General features: G+C 43.9%; 1 protein-coding gene across 1 annotated transcript in view; it reads right to left on the bottom strand.

Moving 5' to 3' along the window:
* DEPTOR (DEP domain containing MTOR interacting protein) overlaps positions 1–21,859 on the bottom strand; it is a 135,234-nt gene that overhangs the window by 89,365 nt on the left and 24,010 nt on the right. Inside the window, exons 2-3 of the mRNA XM_058698922.1 lie at positions 3,077–3,255; positions 1,711–1,834 (exon numbers count right to left, since the gene is read on the bottom strand). Coding sequence (XP_058554905.1) covers positions 1,711–1,834; positions 3,077–3,255 — 303 coding nt within the window. The remainder of the gene's footprint in view (positions 1–1,710; positions 1,835–3,076; positions 3,256–21,859) is intronic.

Here is a 21,859-nt window from a genome sequence, read left to right as displayed (position 1 = left end):
TTACTTTTCCTAGCATCAGCACCTGGGTGGCTCATTTGGGTAAGCGGACTTCGGCTCAGGTCACGATCTTACGTTTCCTGAGTTCGAGCCCCACATCAGGCTCTGTGCTGACAGCTCAGAGCCTGGAGCCTACTTCGAATTCTGTAACTCCCTCTCTCTACCCCTCCCCTGCTTGCACTCTGTCTCTCTCTCTTAAAAATAAACATTTTTTTTTTATTAAAAATAAATAAATAACTTTTCCTATTACTAATTTTACGAGCATTTTGAGGAATAAATTTACTGGGAAATTGAGGTACTGAACACTAATTGCACACAGAAAAAAGGATATAGCAATATTGATCCGTGGAAATGACATGTTTTTGACAACATAGAATCTTACAATTTGAAAGGACCATCATAGTGATCAAATTACTTACCACCTGCTAGAATTTTCTGAAAGGAGCTAAGAAAGTAAAAGAAAACAGCAACAACACATATACATATACTCAGATATACAAACAAAGGTGCTAATGGATCCCTTCCATTCAAGTTCACGTGAGTCCAGGAGATGAGGGGTTTTGTATACCTTGGTATAGAAAGCAAGAGATGAGAGAAGTAGCACACATGGGGCATGTGTTGGACAATACCAGCACCAGAAGCAGGTGAACAGAACTGGGATGGAGGCAGAACACAGGAGAGACAGACTCCAGGGTGGCCATTGCTGTCAGGCTAATATCTGAAACGACTGTCATCTCTGGGGCCTGACACACCGAGCTACTGAGCTAAATATTTAAGTAATTGACACAATTTATTCTAGTTCCCACAATAGCACTAAACACCTAGGAGGTAGGTGCCATCACCACTCCTATGTCATAAAAGAGGAGGTTTACAGAGGTAAGGTGACAGGGCTAGAATCAAACTCATCATGCTGCTTGATCTGACCCCCCTGACCTACCTCCCCATGCACCAACCCACCCATCACAGAGTAGGCTCTTCTGTGTGATAAATACATATTTCCAACTCCCTCAAGCCTTGCAAGGCAGCCAGAGTTAAGGAGGGAGTGTCTGCTCTAATGGCTGCCCTGGAAAAAAAACCAAAAAACAAAACAAGGCAGGATGGAAAAGGGACCACAGGAACAGCGGATCTGCCCAGACACGGACTGGACCGCCAGGGAGATCTGAGATCCAGCCTCTGAATCCTCCTTACTACAATGCATTCCCCTCTTCAAAGAGCTGAGAGATTATTCCTCTTAAACCATCCTGCCTCCTGAAGTCCTCTCACGAATCATCTCTTGACCTGAACTTGAACTTCCCCTGTAATTGACACTGCTTCTCCAGCCATTGACAAGATCAAACCTCCAAGTTACACAACGGTGTTCAAAAGAGAAAATAGGCAACTGCATGACTTGAGGGCAAACAGCAAGCTGCAACTTTGCGGGGTTTGTTTTTTTTTTTTTATGTTGGAATTTTGTCACATCGACTTACACGTAGAAAATAAGTATTTAAATATTTTCTATTTAAATAAGATCTTTATTAAGAATCTTATGAAATCGACTTCATCCCTGGCAAAGAGAAAAGCAAATGAGTGATGGAGTCTTCCCATATTAAAGGGAACAGTTATGTAACCATCTCGCGTGAAGAGCCAGGCTGAAGTCAGAATGATAAAAGCCCGAAATAGCCCTGCTTCTCTCCACAAGTTAAGATCACATGGGGGATTCCACGAGCAACATACTTCTCGTACAGCCTCTGTCCTCTCATGAAGGCCTTCACTTCATTGTCCAGCGGGAAGGTGCCGTCATCCTTCCGAAAGCGGTAGAAGAGTTTGACATCCTTGAATTCCTTATGTTCATCACACACTGAAACACAATATACACAGAGAGGCCCGTAAGAAGAAAACAAAACAAAACTCATTTAATTCCTCACATGCAGTGAGATGCTAATTAAGACTTGTTTCACTGCCTCATTTCTCAAGCACACTCCTCTATGATTTAATACAGGTATTTAACACAGTACGTGGAATAGAATGAGTACTATCATCATCACCATCACCTCATTGTCTAGTAAAAGGGTCACAAAATTCAATTCATCACTCATTCCACAAACTCTTCTTGAGCACAATGGGGGAGGTATCAGCCTCAAAGAATGTGAAGGCTAGTGAGATAAAGAGCAATGTCAGCATGTAATAAAAATATGGTACAACATGGGGCACCTGGGTGGCTCAGTCGGTTGAGCGTCCAACTTCGGCTCAGGTCATGATCTCGCAGTCTGTGGGTTCGAGCCCCGCATCGGGCTCTGTGCTGACAGCTCAGAGCCTGGAGCCTGTTCCCAGATTCTGTCTCCCTTTCTCTCTGCCCCTCCCCTGCTCACACTATGTCTCTGTCTCTCTCAAAAATAAATAAACATTAAAAAAATATATATATGCTACAACAGGGCAATGAAAGAGGTGAGGAGATACTGAAGTGACAGACGAAAGAACCCCCGTCGCCTAGCTGCAAGGAATGGACACTTCTCTGAAGAGCTCGCATGTCGTTAGAAACCTGAAGAATGGATAGAAAATGGGCAAAAGTGAAGAGAAAGGGTATTCCAGCCCAAGAGAACATCAACATATGAAAGGTCTTGGTCAGTTTTAGAGATTTCAAGGAGACATGTTCATGAATGTTCGTAGAGATGTCGAGAGTAACAGCAAAAATTTGGAAACCCCATAAATGTCCATCAGCAGGAGAACGGGTAAAGGCACAAAGGCATAATTATACATGGCATACGTAGCAGTGAAAATGAGCAAACATGGATGAATCTCACAAACAGCATGTTGATCAAGTTGTACAAGAATAATCATGCATTTTTATAATGATTTAAAGCACTTGCAACAGTATGATACTTTGCTAAGAGATGCATCTACAGAAAGGAAAAAGTATGAAGCAGTAAATGGAAATAAGCCCAAATGCCTCTCGGAGGAAAGAAGGGAATGCCACCAGCGAGAGGTGCACAGGAGACCAAGTGTTTTATCTCTTAAATGGGTAGGTTTGTATCTGGAATAGAAGACGCAGCCCGTGTCTTCCTCCCAAGCTACCTTGACGGTCGGTGGCCACCTCACTCACCGTGATGAATGATGCCCCGGTCTGCTAACTTCTGCATGAGTTTGATTGCTGTCTCTCTGTCAGAAGCCTCTTTGTGCTCAATCAGCCAGTCAATCAGTTCTTTGGCAACAAAGCAGTTTGGGTAGGTTTTGAGATGATGTCGCCTATCTTTAATAACCTTTTCTTCATGCAGCCTGAGCCTGGAAAGAAAGTTTGGCAATCACTTTAGGAATTTTAATGACAACACAGATCAGTCAGCCGATTGCAGAGCTCAGTAACAAGTGGAAGCTCTAAATGCATTCGAGTGCCGTTCACATCCCTGTACGTCAGTGGGGGAGGGGGCGGTGAGGTTCTACACGGTCAGGGCCCAGAGGCCCCAGACAGTGATTGCACCCCCAGATCTAGAGATGATGCAAGCAAATGGAGGGGAAAACAACCATGGACAAGCTAGAGCTCTCCTGCCAGCCTGGAGACCGAGAAAAGCTTTCCCACCCCTGCTCTGTCTCACTGCCTTCTCTTTATTCCTCTCTACCAGTGGGCTTATGGCTTCGACCAAACAGCAAACAAAAACTCTAGAAACTTGCTGAAACCAGGTACTTCCTCTTCATCACAGATTGCTCAAGGTCACCACGTCTGCATTCATTCACGTATGTAACATACAAATGAGTGTTCCATCCCCTGCCACTATGCACTTCCAGGAATCAGAGACCTATGTGGGAAAGGGCACAGGGCTCCTGGCCTCCGCCTGTCCCGCTTTCTACAGGGGCAATAGCTTATCCTTATGTGACGCTTACCAGGTTCCAGATGCTTATTTGAGCACTTTCCATAGATGCACTAGTGTCTGCAACAACCTCATCAGAAGTTATTATTACCATCTCCTTTTTTTTTTTCTTTTTTTTTACATCAGAGAGAACTGAGGCCCCAGAGAGATTAAGTGACCTGCCACACAGCTAAAAAGTGATGAAAATTAGATTTGAACCTGTTGGTCTCCCTTCAGAGTCCAACTTCCCAAGTGTCACATCCTGCTGTTTTTAGCCAGGGAGGGATAAACAAAAAATCCAGGAGAGATAGATTAAAGCTGTTGGACAAACACAATTTATTTACAGGCTGATGGATTAGTGTGGAGAAAAGTGGTTGACACAGAACCTTCCCTTACTCCCTTCAGAACTCAGTGGCTTTTTTCCAAAGAGTTTTTTTTTTAATGTTTATTTAATTTAGATGGGGCGCCTGGGTGGCTTGGTCGGTTAAGCGTCCGACTTCGGATCTCACGTTCCGTGAGTTCGAGCCCCGCGTCGGGCTTTGTGCTGACAGCTCAAAGTGGAGCCTGTTTCGGATTCTGTGTCTCCCTCTCTCTGCCCCTCCCCCGTTCATGCTCTGTCTCTCTCTGTCTCAAAAATAAATACAGGTTAAAAAAATATATTTAATTTGGGGGGGTGGGGCAGAGAGAGGGGGAGACAGAATCCGAAGCAGGCTCTACGCTCTGAGTTGTCAGCACAGAGCCCAATGCAGGGCTCGAACCCACGAACCGTGAGATCATGACCTGAGCCAAAGTCAGATGCTCAACCGACTGAGCCACCCCGGTGCCCCTCCAAAGGAGTCTTAAACCTGCCTTTAAAAAAGAAAAACAGTTTCTTCCATTTGTTTTTCCTTCTCTTTATCATCCTTGCATTTACTTTTTAATTCTTGAGTTGGGCGAAACACAAGATCAGTTTTCTTCCTGTTTCACCCCCATCGTCCTATGCCCCTAACCTCATTTTCTCAACTGCCACATGAGTAAATCGCACAATAACTGTATGAGCTTGGCAAGTGGCTTAACGTCTCTTTCTTCCTCTGTAAAATGAAGGCAGTTATGCTCAGCCTATCCATGGCCACGTTGAGACTGGGCGACATAATGTCTATTAAGTACCAACACCCAGCATAGTGCCCGGCACAGAACAGGTCCTGACCTCCTTTCTTCTACTCCCTCAGGAAAAAAGTAGATGATACTCTTGCCTGCTTTTTGAACAGAGCTCACCTAATGAAATTTAATGGGTTTTGATACCCCAGGGGTTATAGTATACGTTGGGAGAACTCTGAGGCTTAGATCTCTTTCTTGCTAGACCACTGTTCTAGGCTGAAGTATGTTCCCTTAAAATTCATATGTTGAGGCCCTAAACCCCAGTACTTCAGAATATGACTATATTTGGAGATGGGGCTCTTTTAAAAGGCAATTAAATTAGGGGCACCTGTGTAGCTCAGTCGGTTAAGCATCTGACTTTGGCTCAGGTCATGATCTCGCAGGTTGCGAGTTCCAGTCCCATGTCGGGCTCTGTGCTGACAGCTCAGAGCCTGGAGCCTGCTTCAGATTCTGTCTCCCTCCCTCCCTGCCCCTACCCCTCTCACACTCTCTGTCTCTCCCTCTCAAAAATAAATAAAGAAAATTAAAAAAAAAATGTTTTAAGGTAATTAAATTAGGGGCACCTGGGTGACTTAGTCCATTAAGAGTCCAACTTCGGCTCAGGTCATGATCTCATGGTTCATGAGTTCAAGCCCCATGTCGGGCTCTGCACTGACAGCTCAGAGCCTGGAGCCTGCTTTGGATTCTGTGTTTCCCCCACTCATGCTATCTCTCTCTCTCTCTCTCAAAAATAAACATTAAAAATAAAATAAAAGGTAATTAAAACAAAGTCATGAGGGTGGCCCTAATATCATATGACTAGCATCCTCATAAAAAGAGGAGATTAGGACTCGCTCATGTACAGAGAGAAAACCATGTGAAGATACACAGAGAAGGTGGCCACCTCCAAGCCAAGGAGTGAGACTTCAGAAAAGCCAGCCCTGCCAGCACCTGGATCCCAGATTTCGAGCCCCCGTACATTTCTGTTGTTTAAGCTGCTCAGTCTGTGATTCTCTGTAATGGTGGACTAAGCTAAGACAACCACAAAGTACTTAAGACCGGAGGCACCTGAGTGGTCCGGAAATGAAGTGCTCGGCTGGGACATCAGCACAGAGAAGGGAGAGGAGGAGAGAAATGAGGGTCCTAACTCCTGTAAGCTGAACAGAAAGAAAAAAACCGGGGCACCTGGGTGGCTCAGGCAGTTAACTGTCTGACTTCGGCTCAGGTCACGATCTTGTGGTTCGTGAGATCGGGCCCCACATCAGGCTCTGCACTGATGGCACAAAGCCTGCCTGGGATTCTCTCTCTCCCTCTCTCTCTGCCCCTCCCCCCTTGCTCTCTCTCAAAATAAATTACAAAAAAAAAAAAACCATTTTAATTGAGCTCCTACTATATGCTCCATATTATACTAAACATTTTCACATATGCTCATTTTTTAAGTGTTTTATTTATTCTTGAGAGAGAGAGAGAGAGAGAGAGAGAGAGAGAGACAGAGCACAAGCAGGGGAGGGGCAGAGAGAGAGGGAGACACAGAATCCGAAGCAGGCTCCAGGCTCTGAGCTGTCAGCACAGAGCCCGATGCAGGGCTCGAACTCACGAACTGTGAGATCATGACCCGAGCTGAAGTCGGACGCTTAACCGACTGAGCCACCCAGGTGCCCCGACACATATGCTAATTTAACTTCTATGGCCTGAACGTTGCATGCTCCCCAAGTTCATATATCAAAATCCTAAACCTCAAAATGTCAGTTACGAGGGCAGTCAGAAACAAGACTAGGAATATGAACACTAGGCTCTCGTCCTGACACCACCAGTAATTCCAGATGATTACACTTCTGAGCACCAGAATCTTCACTGGGAAAATGGGGACAATTATATCCATGATGATTACTTCATCACACAGTTACAAAGTTCATTAACAAAGATAAAGACACCATTTGAGCCCTTACTATTTGTTAGGCACTGTTTTACCTGCTTTATTGGCCATCAGTCCTCATGACAACCCTCTGACGCAGGTAATGCTAAAACCGCACTACCCACGGAGTTGTAATTATTGATAAAAAATAAATGAAGCTTAATAAAAAACATGTTCACATAGGGGTGCTAAAGCCTCACATGAATCCTTCTAATTAATTCAGTGGCAATGACACTGAGTAATTTGTTTAGCATGCTCAAAGTGGCAGAATGTGAAACATTAATTCTTAGACACGATGTCTGTCAGGAATCCAAGAATAATGAAGACCAATTTATTTAGAAATTAAAACGTGGAATAAGCTACCATCTAATTTGGTGGAGGAGGAATATGTTATGAGCCAAGAGATGAGATTTAGCTCCTATAAACTTTCCAATTAAAAAAAATTATTAGGTAATATTTATCTTTAAATACTACAAAATAGAACCTTTTGGTTACTATCCTTTCTTGAACCCTGAGAGTGGGGCTAATTCTCGAGTATTTTTGATTCCCGCCGATCCTCACCCTGCACAGAGGGGAGAAGCCCCTGCCTCTTCAGCTCTACCGGGGCCTGGTACATTTCCATGTTTAGAAACCTGAGCAGACAGATGATGGAGAGGAAAGAACTCTGGATCCAGGAGATACTGATATTTTTAGACAGGTTACCGGGGTCAATAATCGTGCTACCATCTTTTTTGATTTCATAGCCAGAAATACAGAATTCTAAGAATGAGCATTAAGAATTCTACATCCCAGGGGCACCCAGGTGGCTCAGTCTGTTGAGCATCGACTCTTGATTTTGGCTCACGTCATGATTTCAGGGTCGTAAGATGGAGCCCCAGGTCAAGCTGAGTGTGGAACCTGTTTAAGATTCTCCCTCTCCCTCTGCTCCTTCCCTGCTTGTGCTCTCTGTCTAAAATAAAACTGTAAGACAAATTGTACATGCCAGAAAAACTACCCCAATAAAAAGATAAGAATTTTCACACTGCCAGCACATAACCAAGTGTTTCCATGTAGCATTGTGGGCACGTAATGTTTGCTGAACAAATGAATGGCCAAGGACACTAACAGAAATGACGCCATTTTCAAAAAGGTAAGGAGGCTTCTCAAGTAACTTAATAGGAGTCCCACTCCACAACTTAGTAGTAAACATCTATTATTACAAAACTACGCTTTCAATTCCAGGGTAATCAATTTCCAAAGTTTTAATCCCTATTGTACATGTATGAGTGTTTTCCAAAAAAATATTTTCCTTTTTTTTTTTTTTTAATTTTTTTACATCTATTTATTTTTGAGAGACAGAGAGAGCACAAGTTGGGGAGGGGCAGAGAGAGAGGGAGACACAGAATCTGAAGCAGGCTCCAGGCTCTGAGCTGTCAGCACAGAGCCCGACGCGGAGCTAGAACTCACAGACTGTGAGATCATGACCTGAGCTGAAGTCGGACGCTCAACCGACTGAGCCACCCAGGCGCCCCAAAACATTTTCCTTTTACCTGAACTAAACTTTACCCCTTACAGGTTTTCACAACTTTTTTTTTTAATGTTTATTTATATTTGAGAGAGAGACAGAGCATGAGCAGGGGAGGGGCAGAGAGAGAGGGAGACACAGAATCTGAAGCAGGCTCCAGGCTCTGAGCTGTCAGCACAGAGCCTGACGCGGGGCTATAACTCACAGACTGTGAGATCATGACCTGAGCTGAAGTCGGACGCTCAACCGACTGAGCCACCCAGGCGCCCCAAAACAGTTTCCTTTTACCTGAACTAAACTTTACCCCTTACAGGTTTTCACAACCTTTTTTTTTAATGTTTATATTTGAGAGAGAGACAGACAGACAGAGCATGAGCAGGGGAGGGGCAGAGAGAGAGGGAGACACAGAATCTGAAGCAGGCTCCAGGCTCTGAGCTGTCAGCACAGAATCCCAGATTGGGCTCGAACTCATGAGTCATGAGATCATGACCTGAGCCGAAGTCAAACGCTTGACCCACTGAGCCACCCAGGTGCCCCTGGTTTTCACAACTTTTAATATGCTAATATGCATGGAGATCTCCAAAAACGGGTTCGAGTAAGGAGTATTTCAGAGTCTTACAGAAAAATGAAAATTTTGAGTAGCTAAGCCTCTCACGGAATGCAACGACTTCATAAAATGATGAGCAAGGGCCTAAAAGCCACATTTTTAAAGTAATCTCCGTACCCAACATGGGGCTCAAATTCACAACCCTGAGATCAAGAGCCACACACCCAACCATCTGAGCAAGACAGGTCCCTCCTAAAAGCCACACTTTTAAACCATGTTTCCTGGACACGTTGGTCACACTGTTTGCCATGTCCAACATCCCCTTCCACTTAAAACTGCCTTCCAAATCTTACCCACCTCAGTTCAGGCAGAGTTCATGACCCTAGACCTGTTTCCTATGCCTGGGGCAGTTCCTGACTGAAAGAGCCCTTGACCTAAGGTGGCGTGGGCACATACACGCCCCGAGGCAATTCAGTGAGGCGACCAGAGGCACAAGATCCTACCCAAGTGACAGTAATCAGCTATCGCCGAGCAGAACGGCTCCCTCCAAGATTTAAACTGGAGCCGAAGTTTTCAAACTCTATTTGTGCCAAGGAACACTTTCCTCAAGCGCAAATTACCCAGGTGTAATTGTGTTAAGACGGAGCAACGTGGGGCTTTCTAGCTAAAGGGCTGCCAGGTCCAGAGTATTTCCTTGTTTTCCCATTCGGTTCTCCCACATACACCCTCCACATCCCCAACACGGTCTGCACGGAATTCCTAGAGCAAAGGTGAAAAATTCCCAAGACTGGAAGACACTGAAGAAACTGGCCAACCAGGAATGAGAAGCAAGCAGAGAGGCCAGCACAGCGAAGCTACGAGGGCAGGAGAAAGAGCCCCTAAGTCACAAATGAGGGACAGCAAGAGATGCCTGTCCCTAGAGTGCGTCGGTCCCTTAGAGTTTTCCAGTTCTTCTTCCAAGCTCTGCCCACCCTAATAATAACCAGAACAGTACCAATCCCTTCAGGTGACTGAATAAGCCTCGATTCCCCGAATCAAAAAGAACCACAGCTACCCAGTCTTACTAAGGTCCTTCCATCCTGGCCAGAGGCCTCTTCCAAACTTCCTCACCTTTCTCACCTCCTAACCACGAATGCACCTGCCTGAAAGTCTGGATACGCTGGGCTCTTCTCCATCCCCCGCACATGCCATCACCTTCCATGCCTCTGCTCAAGACACAGATCCTTCTTCTGCCTTCAATAATTCAAAAAAATGTTATTTGCTCTTAAAAGGCACCTCCTCTGTGAACATTTCCCCAGCCTCCGAAAGCCACAACACCTTCTTCCCTCCCTTCTCCCACACTATTTTAGTGCTGGTAGGAAAACATTCATCTCGCTGCATTCCACTTAGATGAGAAGGATACAAAGGGAGAGTTGCTTATTTATTTTTGTAATTCTAGTGCCTAGTGCATAATAGGGGATAGATCCTTGTTGACGTGAAAAATCAATTTGCTCATACAATGCACTCAGCACGGAGAAGGCATAGAGCAGAATAGTCTTCTGACTAACAGAGACCAAATCAGTCCACATTGAACCACTGGGAAGAATAACCATCCCTATTTTAGCTGCATTTTCAATAGCACTGGCCAAGAAATTTAAATACAAAAACCACCTTCCCGACGTTCATCTCACACAGCTGGTTCATTCACAGGCTTTAGATTCAAGGTGATTTTGTAAGATTCTATTCCTGTCCAGCGAACCAGCTGTCGGACTTGCATCAGACAATTTCCTCTCCCAGCCCCAGGAGAACAAACACTACTGAGCGCAGGGCGTTAATAATCCCTGCAAAATTACCGTCCATCTGATAAGAAATGCAGAAATTGTTTTTTGAAAAATAGCTTGCAGGGAACCGCACAGGTTGTGGGGCCCAGGGAACAAAGGGCGGGGGGGACAGAAAGCACATATTCTCATTTAAAAACAGCGTCATAAATCTCAGCCAAAGTAAACACTTTAATTAAAAAACACAGCAAGCCAAACAGTGAGGCTGACAGTGTGAGCCTTGTGACTTGAGCAATAGCCTTGACATAGATGTGCTGTAAACCAAAGCTCTTGTCTTTGCCAGATGTTCAGCACCAGCTCATATCTGTCCTTGGGGATCAGAGAACTCAGAGAAAATCACTCTTGATCACCTACCCCTGAAAGGACCCGAATCTAAAAGGATGAGAAAAAAGACAGGAACAAATGAAATCTAACCTACTGCATTTCCTTTTAATGTTTGAATTTACTTTGTAATTAATATTTCAAATTATCAAAATAATACATGCTCACGGTAGATAAAAAGAAGCTCAATATGTACAACACGACGTTGGGTACTGATGATGCTAACTGTCAAAGCTGGGAGACAGGTGCATGGGGTTCACTACTGTAGTTACTCTGGGGTGTGTTCAAAATTTTTCTTGACCCCCACTGTTCAAAAGAACCCAACATTAATAGTTTCTTATGTATTTTCTTATGTACACACGTATGGCTATGTTTATGTATATATATATATATATATATATATATATATATATATATATATATGTGAAATAGGATCATAATACACATTTCATGAGGTTTTCCTTCAAGAAGATGCTTGAATTCTCCCAACCTGATCAGAACAACAGACAGTGATAGGAAGGAAAGAGCATGAAACTGGTTAATGTAAACAGAGCACATGTGATTCTGGAAAGCCAGAGGGAACTGGTCACACCCCCCCCCACCCCCCCACCCCCCACAGGCACGCTATACAGAAAGCTGCAGTGAGCACGTGATGTCAAATATTCCACCAGCAAGACCCCTTTTCAGGAGGGTCATAAGAAATGGCTCTGTGAATCAGGAACAAGGTCAGAGCCATAAGTTCTATACAGAGCCCTTATAGGGCATGGGTCAAGTCATTGCAAAGAAAAGTCCCGTATATGCTGGGTATCTTGTCACCACAACAAATTGAGATGGTAAACACACCCAGGAGGGAAGCATGTTTGATTCTGAGTCCCATTTATCATTCACTATATTTGAGATCTTGATGAGGAGTATAAGCAGAAATAGTAAGTCATTTATACTTGACATCTGAACACAGCCACACACTATCAGAACTGAACCCAATGACATCCCTGTGATCAGGAAGGCATTGTCATATTCACTGACAGAGAAGCGAGTTCAGAAAAATTAAAGTGACATGCTCAAGTCACATTTCAACCAGGGGCAGGGTCAGAACTTGAACCCAGATCTTCTGACTACCATGTTTAGAAAGAGTTCCGTGGGGCGCCTGAGTGGCTCAGTTGGTTAAGTGTCTGACTTTTGGTGTCGGTTCAGGTCATGATCTTGCGGTTTGTGAGTTCGAGCCCTGTGTCAGGCTCTGTGCTGGCAGTGTGGAGCCTGCTTGGGATTCTGTCTCCTCTCTCTGCCCCTCCCCCACTCGCTCTCTGTCTCTTTCTGAAAAATAAATAAAAATTTAAATAAAAAGCATTCTGTGCCATCACCCTCTAAATGGCAGAAGCACCTGTCTTCTGACTGTGGTTTGCTCATGTAGACAAAGAAAGAGAAAACACGCTCAATGGCCACGGAAAGGTGAGAGTTTATGCAATTTATACATCACCCAGATGCTACCAATATAAATACAGACAGGGCTCACAGAAGTGCCCACAAAAGTCATCACATTGTCTTCATGCCTGTGTTGAGCCAATGTTGTAGAATTCAGGTGACACTCCAGGGGGGAGGGGCTGGAGCTGGTGAGTTACACCATCTCAGAGAGTCAGCATCCGTTCATGCAGCACATGTAACAAACACTTTCAATGACAGTGCATAAGAGCTCAAGAGGCCCTTTCAAACCCTTCATCTCATCCTGGCGATAAGAGGTAAATACAGGGTCAAGACGGGGAGGCCCCTAAGTCTGCCTTCCTTATCTCATCAGACCTGAGATGTTCACTGTCTTCTTTCTCCTGTGGCTTTTTCCTAAGAGGTCTCCTGCTCTGAGGAACCAAGAGCAACTGCATCAGCATCCCCAGCTCTGATCTCTTCCCTGATACGTCAGAAGGACAGTGTTCTTCCTGCTTACAAAGCGCCTTTCCAAGAAGCTCCGGGATTTTTTTTTCAAGTAGGCCATTATTTGTTTACACCACACCCAGGCGTATCAGGCCTCTAATTGCCATTTTACAGGTGAAGAAACAAGTCCAGATTGGTTCACGGAACTCACTGAGGACACAGAGTGACTCACAGACCAGTTCTGGTTACTGAGTCAACTGAATAGGTGGCAGCAAGTGGGGAATAAGAAAGTATAGCTTTCAGGTAGGAACAGGGACTCGGCTGTATTAGTCAGTATCCTCATTCTCTACTAGTCATTCATTCATAGCAGAGCTGTGGAGCCAGAACGACTGGGGCTTAAATCCAAGTTCCATCCATCATTTGCTGTGTGACTTTGGACAAAACATTCAACTTCTCAGTACCTCGACTTTCTCATCTACAAAATAGGAATAACAACGTAGGTCTCATATTGTGAGGATGAAGCAAGAAACTGTGTAAAGTGCTTAGCACATAATAAGCTCTCAATAAATGTCAACCCTTACTGCCGTTCTTATGCAATACATATTTCACTGTCAGATTCTGCCAGAAGCACCATCAAGAGGCCACTAACTATGCATTTGAGTTACTTTATAGAACAAATGCAGCGCTTAAGTTGCTGGCCATTGTTTTCCAGGATGGGTGCAGAACTTTGCATTAAATTTAATTAATATCTCTGGGAGCAAATCAGGGAACTAAGGTGAGTTGGCAACTCCTGGAGAGACTTAGCTGTTCTTCTTTGTTCAAGGAGGAGAAAAAAGCCCTGCCGGCGGGTGGCAAGTAAAAGCAGAGAAAAGGTGAGAGAATGCTCGGTCACTCCCTAAAAACACACGGAGGCCTCTCTCCCTGCAAGATTACTAGAACTAATCTCACCCCTTCTGTGGTGTCAACCAAACTGAGAATTAAGATCACTGACTTGTTTTCATAGGAAACAACCTTCAGCCTATCCAGCCAAGCCCTCCTGACTACATCACTGCTGCACAGGTGGGAAAGCCGACACTGAGAAGGCGGGCGACTTGTCCGTGTTCAGCCCACTGGAACTTCAACTTGGCCTCCTGAATCTAATCTGACGACCTGCTGAACTCCACCTCGGGATGACCTCGGAACGGCGGCTGCTGTCACTCTAGCCTTTATGGACAAGTGGCCCACTGATGAGCGAGCTGGCCTAGTAGACTCTGCCTGGGACGGCTTCTCAAGTCATTGTTCGTCACACGCAGCCCGTACCCCCTCTTGAGAAAGACACTGCATTCCCCCACCACTCTTTCCCGGAGAAGAAACGGTCTCAGGGCCTATTTTAAACAATGAAAAAAATAAAAACTTGAACTACACAGATCATGAAATAATAACTAAATACTGTTCACTGGACCCCCCCCCCCCCCAGGGGAATCTGAAAAATACCTGCCAGCTATTCTGTGGACAGGGGCAGAGATTCAGGTTAGAAAAGGTGAAGGCAGAGATGCTCAAAGAGAGCCTTCAGTAAGATCACCAGGAGGGCCTCCTAACCACAGAGGGATGGGCCCCATCTCCAAAGTTTCTAATTTAGTAGGCCTGGAGGTGGGCCCAAGAATCTGCGTATCTAACAAAGGCCCAGATGATGCTGATGCTGTTCTTTAGGGAGCACACATTACGAACCACCGGACTGGAGTGAAACAGTCAACATTGTGTTGTGGAACAAAAAGAAGAAAAGAGTAAGGGGAGAAATCGGGGGGAGAGCGGCCCATGAGATGAGCACTGAGCCAGGAAACCTGCGAGGGGCAGAGTGTGGTCCAGGTGGGACTTCCTCTCAGGGCATCTGTTTTCCAGGCACCGGAAATCGGGACCCTGTGAGTCTACAGCCCACACTTTGCCAAAAACCTTTAAAAGGCAGACAAGTGAACTGCCCCTAGGGCCACCCTATGGTGTGATTCTTAGGGACCCCCCCCTCCCTTTAAATGTATCTCCCCACCTGCTCCCTGATGCTCATTCCTCCTTGAGGAAGAGGGTGACTCTCTGTCCAATAAGAAGGCATAAAAGTCTTTTTCTTCTTCTTTTTTTAAGACAGACCTTGGGCTGAGGAGCAGGTGACAACCCACTCATATTAAATGGAATCAGTTAAGCAGCAAGTATAAATGATGACATGGTATCTCTTCCCATTTTGATGCAGAGGAAGTTTAAAGTAGGAAGGTGTAGGGCTTTGAGGGAAGAAGAGGAAAGAATTGGTCTGGCTGGTGGAAGGGTGCCCAAAGCAGAAGCTCGGCTCCGAAAGTAGACCTCACAGTCCTTGCTCGCAGTATGAGGGGAGCAACAGAGCCCAGGTGCTGTGTTTTCTGTGGGAGAAGTCAGGGCACCCAAAGTGTGTGGAGTCTGTGTCCAGGTAATGTGGCCCCAGAGGAGGGCTCTTACCGCATGCGGACCTGAGGTTCCTAATCTGGAAAATGAGGAAACTGATTAGGTTCTTTCTAAAATCTCTTCCAACTCTTACTTCTCTGCTTTTTTTTTATGGACACCCTGAAGAGCCTCCAGGGTAAATCCTCACTAACGAGATCAAAATAGAACAGGCCGTTTTGGGGCACATTTTGTACTGAAAAGATCTACCACAAACCACAAGGCCTGAGAGCACAAACAGCAATTTCATTTCCTTTGGGTTTCCAAACAAGGATGAATGTATCAAAACGAATCTTGTGCTAAGCATGCTGTACAAACACTGTCTAGGGTTACGATCATCTATTTTCAGCTCACAAGGCAGATGTCAAAGCGCCATAGGCTTTGGGTATGCAAGTCTGTGACGTGAGAATAGAAAGTTTCTCTGGGTTTAAAGTATTTTCAAGGGCCCTCAAAGGTGTTTTCAGGGACGTCTGCAGCTGTTGTGGAGGCTGCTTTCAGTTAAGGGGCTTGTAGAAGATTTCTCAACCAGTATGCATTTATTGAGCCCCAACTGCATACCAGGCGTAGCTGGAAAAACTGCTCATGGCAAACTAGTTCAGGGACCACATAAGTGAAACAGGTATTGTTTCTTCAAAATGAAAGTGTTTTATTCTATGTATATAGGGTGTGCACGTACACACACACACACACACACATATCAAAGTCTCCATCATATGTTAAACCTGAATCTGTCCAATTACTTTCCTTTTCTTCTATTTCCTCTGTTGTAGCCAAATGCATCACCTTCATTTCTGCCTCTGTCCCTATATTTACGCTATTTTTTTTCCCAGGAAATTCCCCCCTCCTTTCCTATCCATCCAGGAAAGTCTAGCTTATCTCCACCTTCTTCCACGATGTCTTCCCTCATCCAGCCAGATACGACCTCACTCCCCTGACTCCTCTGATACATTTTCTACGATGCTCATGTCTACCCACATATTATTTTATTTTTTTTACTCTTATTTGCATTAATTCTCTTCAACTACACTACAAATTCTATGCTTACAGAACTATTTCAGTCTTCTTGCTTATTTCCCAAAGCATCTGGGACAGGGCAATGGTAAATGGCACTCGGTGTCAGGGTCTGGGTTTTCATCTTTGTTTTCAGCCAGATATAAAGAAGCCTTAGCTCAGCACAGAATGCAAATTTGCACCTCTCGTCTTGGGCCCTTTGGTGGCTGTGCACCCGTCCAGGCAACACTTCAAAGCATTTCTTCTATTAACACGAAGGAGTATTTGGACCACATTTGTGTGTTTGGTTTCGCCAGATAAATGATGTTAAATGACTCTTCCTTCAGAAAGACCCCCACATTATTGATTCTTCACAGAATGTGTAGATAGCAGGTGTCTGAGCTTTAGCTGAAGCTCTGTCTGTCAAGATCCAGGCAGGTCTGGACAGATATGGCTCAGGCTGGTAGATGGGGCCCTCCAAGAATCCACTCACAGCTCAGCAAAGAAGCCAGACCACCAGAGAGGAGGCAAATTGTGAGAAGGCTATGGTACCTGGTCAGCCCCAAGGACACAGAGCCGAATCTGAAGGTACTGTGCTCACTGCAGTTTTGTGAAGTGATGGACCAGACACAGCAGTGCTGTGGGGGAAAGGTGACAAAGTAAACACAAAAAGAGAATACTGAGAGTCTCAGGGCAGTGATACACACACACACACACACACACACACCACTGGAAGGCAAGAAAGATCACAAGAAGGGCTGTTGAGAAATATCCAAACTAAAAGAAGCACTTTCAGGGGTTAGTAGTCCCTTTTAGGTACTCAATACACTTATGTCCAAATGTTTAGGCCACCTTTCATACCTAGTGTAGACACCAAATCCATTGGTATTGTGATTTTATTTGTTTGTTTGTTTGTGACTAACAGAATGCAAGTAAAATGAAACCCTAGGAGAATGAATAAGTCCTGGGAATAAAAGGCACAGCATAGGAATATAGTCAATCATACTATAATAGAGTACGGTCACAGATGGTAACCACACTGGTGGTGAACACAGCGTCACGTGTAACCCTCTTGAATCACTATGTCGTACACCTAAAACTAAAGTAATGTTGTGCGTCAACTATGCTCAGAAAGGAAAATAAAAGTGAACCCCTGGGAGGAACTCAACCTAAAACTCTGTATTTCACTTATGACTAGTAGAATTTAAAAAGACTTCTCTGAGCCACATAATAAAATGCTATCACAGGTATCTAATAGCACTTTCAAGGAAATCTTCGCAGACCTGTCAGAAACTCAGGTAGTGAGAAGAAACTACTAGCAATCTAGTTATTGGCTTATTCCAGGTTTGCATTTTCCCTTTCTTAACATAGTTACTGTGACCCTTGCAGGAACTCAATACACTTCCAGCTAAATTTCCAGACTATGGGTGTACCAATGTAGTCACTGAATACTCAGGGTGTATATGCATGCCCCTTTAAGGAGGCTTTGGTGCATATAACCTCAAACATCTAGACCAACACTTGCCTGCATCCCAGGTCACTCAGACTGAGGAGCAGAGAGAAGAGGGGCCAAAGCAGAAGCAAAAAGCCACCATCACCAGCCAAGAAGGAATTACACTGAACGTGAAAGAAAGAGTCTAGATGGTAACTCTGGAGTATCCAGTTTTCTATATATCTGAGTCCCGCTGACATCTGACGTGATGAAAATGCCACATTTCATGTGCCTATAGCACAATATGGCTTATAAGTCACTTCCATACACTTTATCTCATTTGATTTTTGCAAACAGCCTTGTGCGGTACTTGGGGGAAAGATGGTTAACCCCTGTCTCTAGATGATGGGAAGGAGGTTTTCTACAGTGCCTGGAATTGTCACCGTAATAGGTTACAAGTGGCAGAGCCTCACATAGCATCTAGAATTTCAGACTTCTCACTTACCAAGACTCCGCACTTGAAAGAGTATATCCAACCTCATCAATAAGAATATTTCTGCATAATTATAGTTGGTGATATCAGTGGTTGAACCTGGAGTATTATTTGCATATTTATGCTTTTCATGGGTCTTCCATTATTTGATAAGCACACTAACAACCTCCATTTTCTCTCTTAAGTCCCCATTTTGTTATGGTGGATGGGTTGGTATTTAAAACCACGCTGATGATTATATAAAGAATCTGAAAACTTAACCAATCTCTAATATTAAAGAGCCCTGGATGCCTAGCACGGCTCCAAATACCTGAGGCTGCTTATGAACCATAGCACTTTTTAAACCCGGGACTGTATTCTCTAAAGACAGCTAGATAACTAAAGATCTCATCAGCTCTCAGCCGCATTCTCCTGACAGCTGTTGCTTGAATGGTAGTGGCACTTGGCAACAGCTAAAAAGTCACACTCTATTAATTAGGCTAGCAGAGGCAGGGTAGGGAAGGTGAGAGCGGACTCCTCGGAAGTCATTAAGATTCTAGACGGCTTTTGAAAGACTGCTCTCAGTTGAGTGCGACCATGCGCCTGCACCTGTCTCCAATATCTGTCCAACCCAACATTTGTTTTCGTGTGTGCAAGAGGGTAGGAAACAAAGCAAACTTGACAAATTCTCACTCTAGGTACCAAAAAGTAAATGATACTTGTGTTCTGTGAGTTGGTGAGCTGTCTGTACTGGTTTTTAATGAAGCCTTGGCATCTGTTTAAGCCTGAGGTCTGCTCTGAGGGGACTTTCATTTACACCACAATTACATCTTCCCTGGCCGCTAACAAGTTAACTATCTAGTTAGTTTCTTGAGAAAACTTAAAATGCCCTGCAAATCAGTCTCCATTTATCAGACTTGTAACTTTCCCTCTGGTTACACAATGAAGGAATAAATGTTTGACTGCATGTCATTTGATTGCTATTTGCTTCAATAGCAAGTCAAGTTCTCAACTTCTTTGTTTGGAGGGAGGAGTTGCAGACAGAAAGTGGAGCCAGCCCAGAACAAGAGGTGTTTAGACGAAAACAATGATGAAACCTGCATTTTAATAAAGGGGCATAAACCAAATAGGGGTTTGCATTAGTTTGATAATAGAAAAACAATGGTCTGAATGGAATCGATACAGTTAGTGGGTGATCATAAGCTATTGAATAAATAAAATTAAACAGCATGTCTATGGTCAGAGAATCACAATACTTTAAAGTCCTTCCTAGATTATTATGGTTATTCCTAAAACTATTTTCCATCAAAAAACTTTCTTCCTCCTGTTTTTTAAAATTTATTTTTATTTTCTTTCATTTGTTGCAAGAATGTGCTGCAGTTAAGTTCCCTAAATTTTCTCTGAACATTTAACCTGAAGGATGGCAAAGTTCTTACCTAAAACACACAACCAATTATTCATACACGAATAACTTAAGTCCAGGTACCTCTTGGAGGCACAATTAGTTGTATTACATACGGTCACGTTGAGACTATCATACCTGAGAATAAATTCCATTTGTTTTTGCAATACATCACTTCATCAGAGTTCTATATTGTAGCAGATCTGTTGAAAATTACCTTAATGTTTATTCTGCATTTCTTGAATATATGAGCTAAGGATCAGGAGGTGACCATTAGAATTAAAAGAAAGATCAAAATCTTAAATTAAGAAATCAGTAGTGATATATTCAAACCCAGATATTAAAGCATTACTTGCACTTGGGGATACGCTTGTTTTCTTTGGCATATTCTTCAATATTACTTTATACTCCATGGTCTTTCAAACCTCTTTTTGGTGTCACATAGTTGATCGGTGAACATAAGCTATCGAATAAATAAAATTAAACGGCATGTCTATGTTCAGAGAATCACAATACTTCACAGTCCTTCCTAGATTATTAAACATCAGTGCTTCTGATACTTCTCTTGATCCAGGGAACAACATGAGGACAGGCCTTTCAAGCCATGGCATTCACTGTTGTGTCTCCAGAGCCTAGTACCTCCCCCCAAACTCAACATACACAAGACATGGTAGACACAAATCCATCATCATTTCAGCATGTCCCTACCCTACCTCCACCCATAAACACACACACTCTCTCTTATCATCCTTCCCTACTAAATTAGTTCTTCTTCCCAAACATCCGATTTCTAGGAATGAGTCCCCAAATAGTCCAGCCACCAAGGCAATATTCCTAGCTACCGTGGACTAAGAATTCCTTCAAGGACAGAAATGAGGACTTAGTCCCTTCTTGTAATCCCAGCACTCGTTGCAGTGTTGACAGGAGGCCAGTAAATGTTCCTTGTACTCACATTTCTTTCATCCTCTGTGCTAAACCTGTTACTAAATTCTGCTGATGACATCCCGGAAATATCCCTTGATTTGCCTTCAATCCATGGCTACTTTTCTAGTCCAGAGTCTCCCCATTTAGTTTCTAGAACTCCACTCTTCCAGTGGACTCACATCTACATAAGGACATTCAGAGGCTCTCTTTCACTTTTGACATGGTACAGGTCCTGAGTCCTCTGTGTAGCGATAAAAGCTCTCTGTGACCCTTCCTCACTCTGCCTCTCCCCTTTATCAGCCACATTGACCCCTGTTCCCAAACACAGGCTCTTGCCCCAATCAAGCACACGTCCTATGTCTATCCTACTTCGTGTGTCTTTGCCATGGCATTCCTACTGCTAGGAATTCCGTCCTTCCTCCCTACAACTTTTACAAAACCTAATCATCTTTGCCCGTGTCCCACCTCACCAGGAAGCCATCTCCTCCTTTTGTGGGTCACAAGAATGTCTCTTTTCTAAAACCGTTGCTTTAATTCTCCAGGGTTGTTTGCAATATTTTGTTCAATTGCTCTCCATTTATTCATGGATTCTTACTGTTCCTCTCCCTAAAAAGTCATCTTCCTGAGAGCAGGAATCATGCTGTTTATTTCTTGATATCTTGTGATACAAACAAAAGCTGGTCCCAGGGGCTCCCAATAAATATTTACAGGCTGAGTAACTAGAGATAAAATACTGTCAGCAGCGTACGTATAAGAAAATTATTCTGGGAGGAAAAGATGAAAAAGGGATACATCCAGGTTTCTCTGAAATTCGCTGAAGAAATCTGTGCTCTACATACACTTAAAGGTATATAATCTTAACTGATCTCTAATAAAATATTAACTGAACTTTTATTTTTTTAAGTTTATTTATTTATTTGCGGGGGGTGGGGGTATAAGCAGGGGAGGGGCAGAGAGAGAGACGGAGAGGAAGAATCCCAAGCAGTCTCCACACTGTCAGTGCAGAGCCGGATGTGGGGCTCAAACCCACGAACCATGGGATCATGACCTGAGCTGAAATCAAGAGTCCGATGCCTAACCAACTGAGCCACCCAGGAACCCCATGCATTTTTAACAAAGAGTTCACATACACTGCCTTAAATCTTTTCAAACCTCTCTATTAATCACAAGGCACTGGGACAGACTTTCTGTTTTGTTTGTTGCCATGTGGAAAAGACATTCTGTTACTATAGCGTCATCGACTTCTGGATTCAGAAGTCAAACCGAAAAATCTGCTTTTGATGTTGTTATCATTAAGCAGAA

This window comes from Neofelis nebulosa, chromosome 14 (assembly GCF_028018385.1).
Source record: "Neofelis nebulosa isolate mNeoNeb1 chromosome 14, mNeoNeb1.pri, whole genome shotgun sequence".
Classification (NCBI taxonomy): Eukaryota; Metazoa; Chordata; class Mammalia; order Carnivora; family Felidae; genus Neofelis; species Neofelis nebulosa.
Note: the sequence above shows the minus strand (reverse complement) of the source record. Positions and strands in the feature narration are given on the sequence as shown.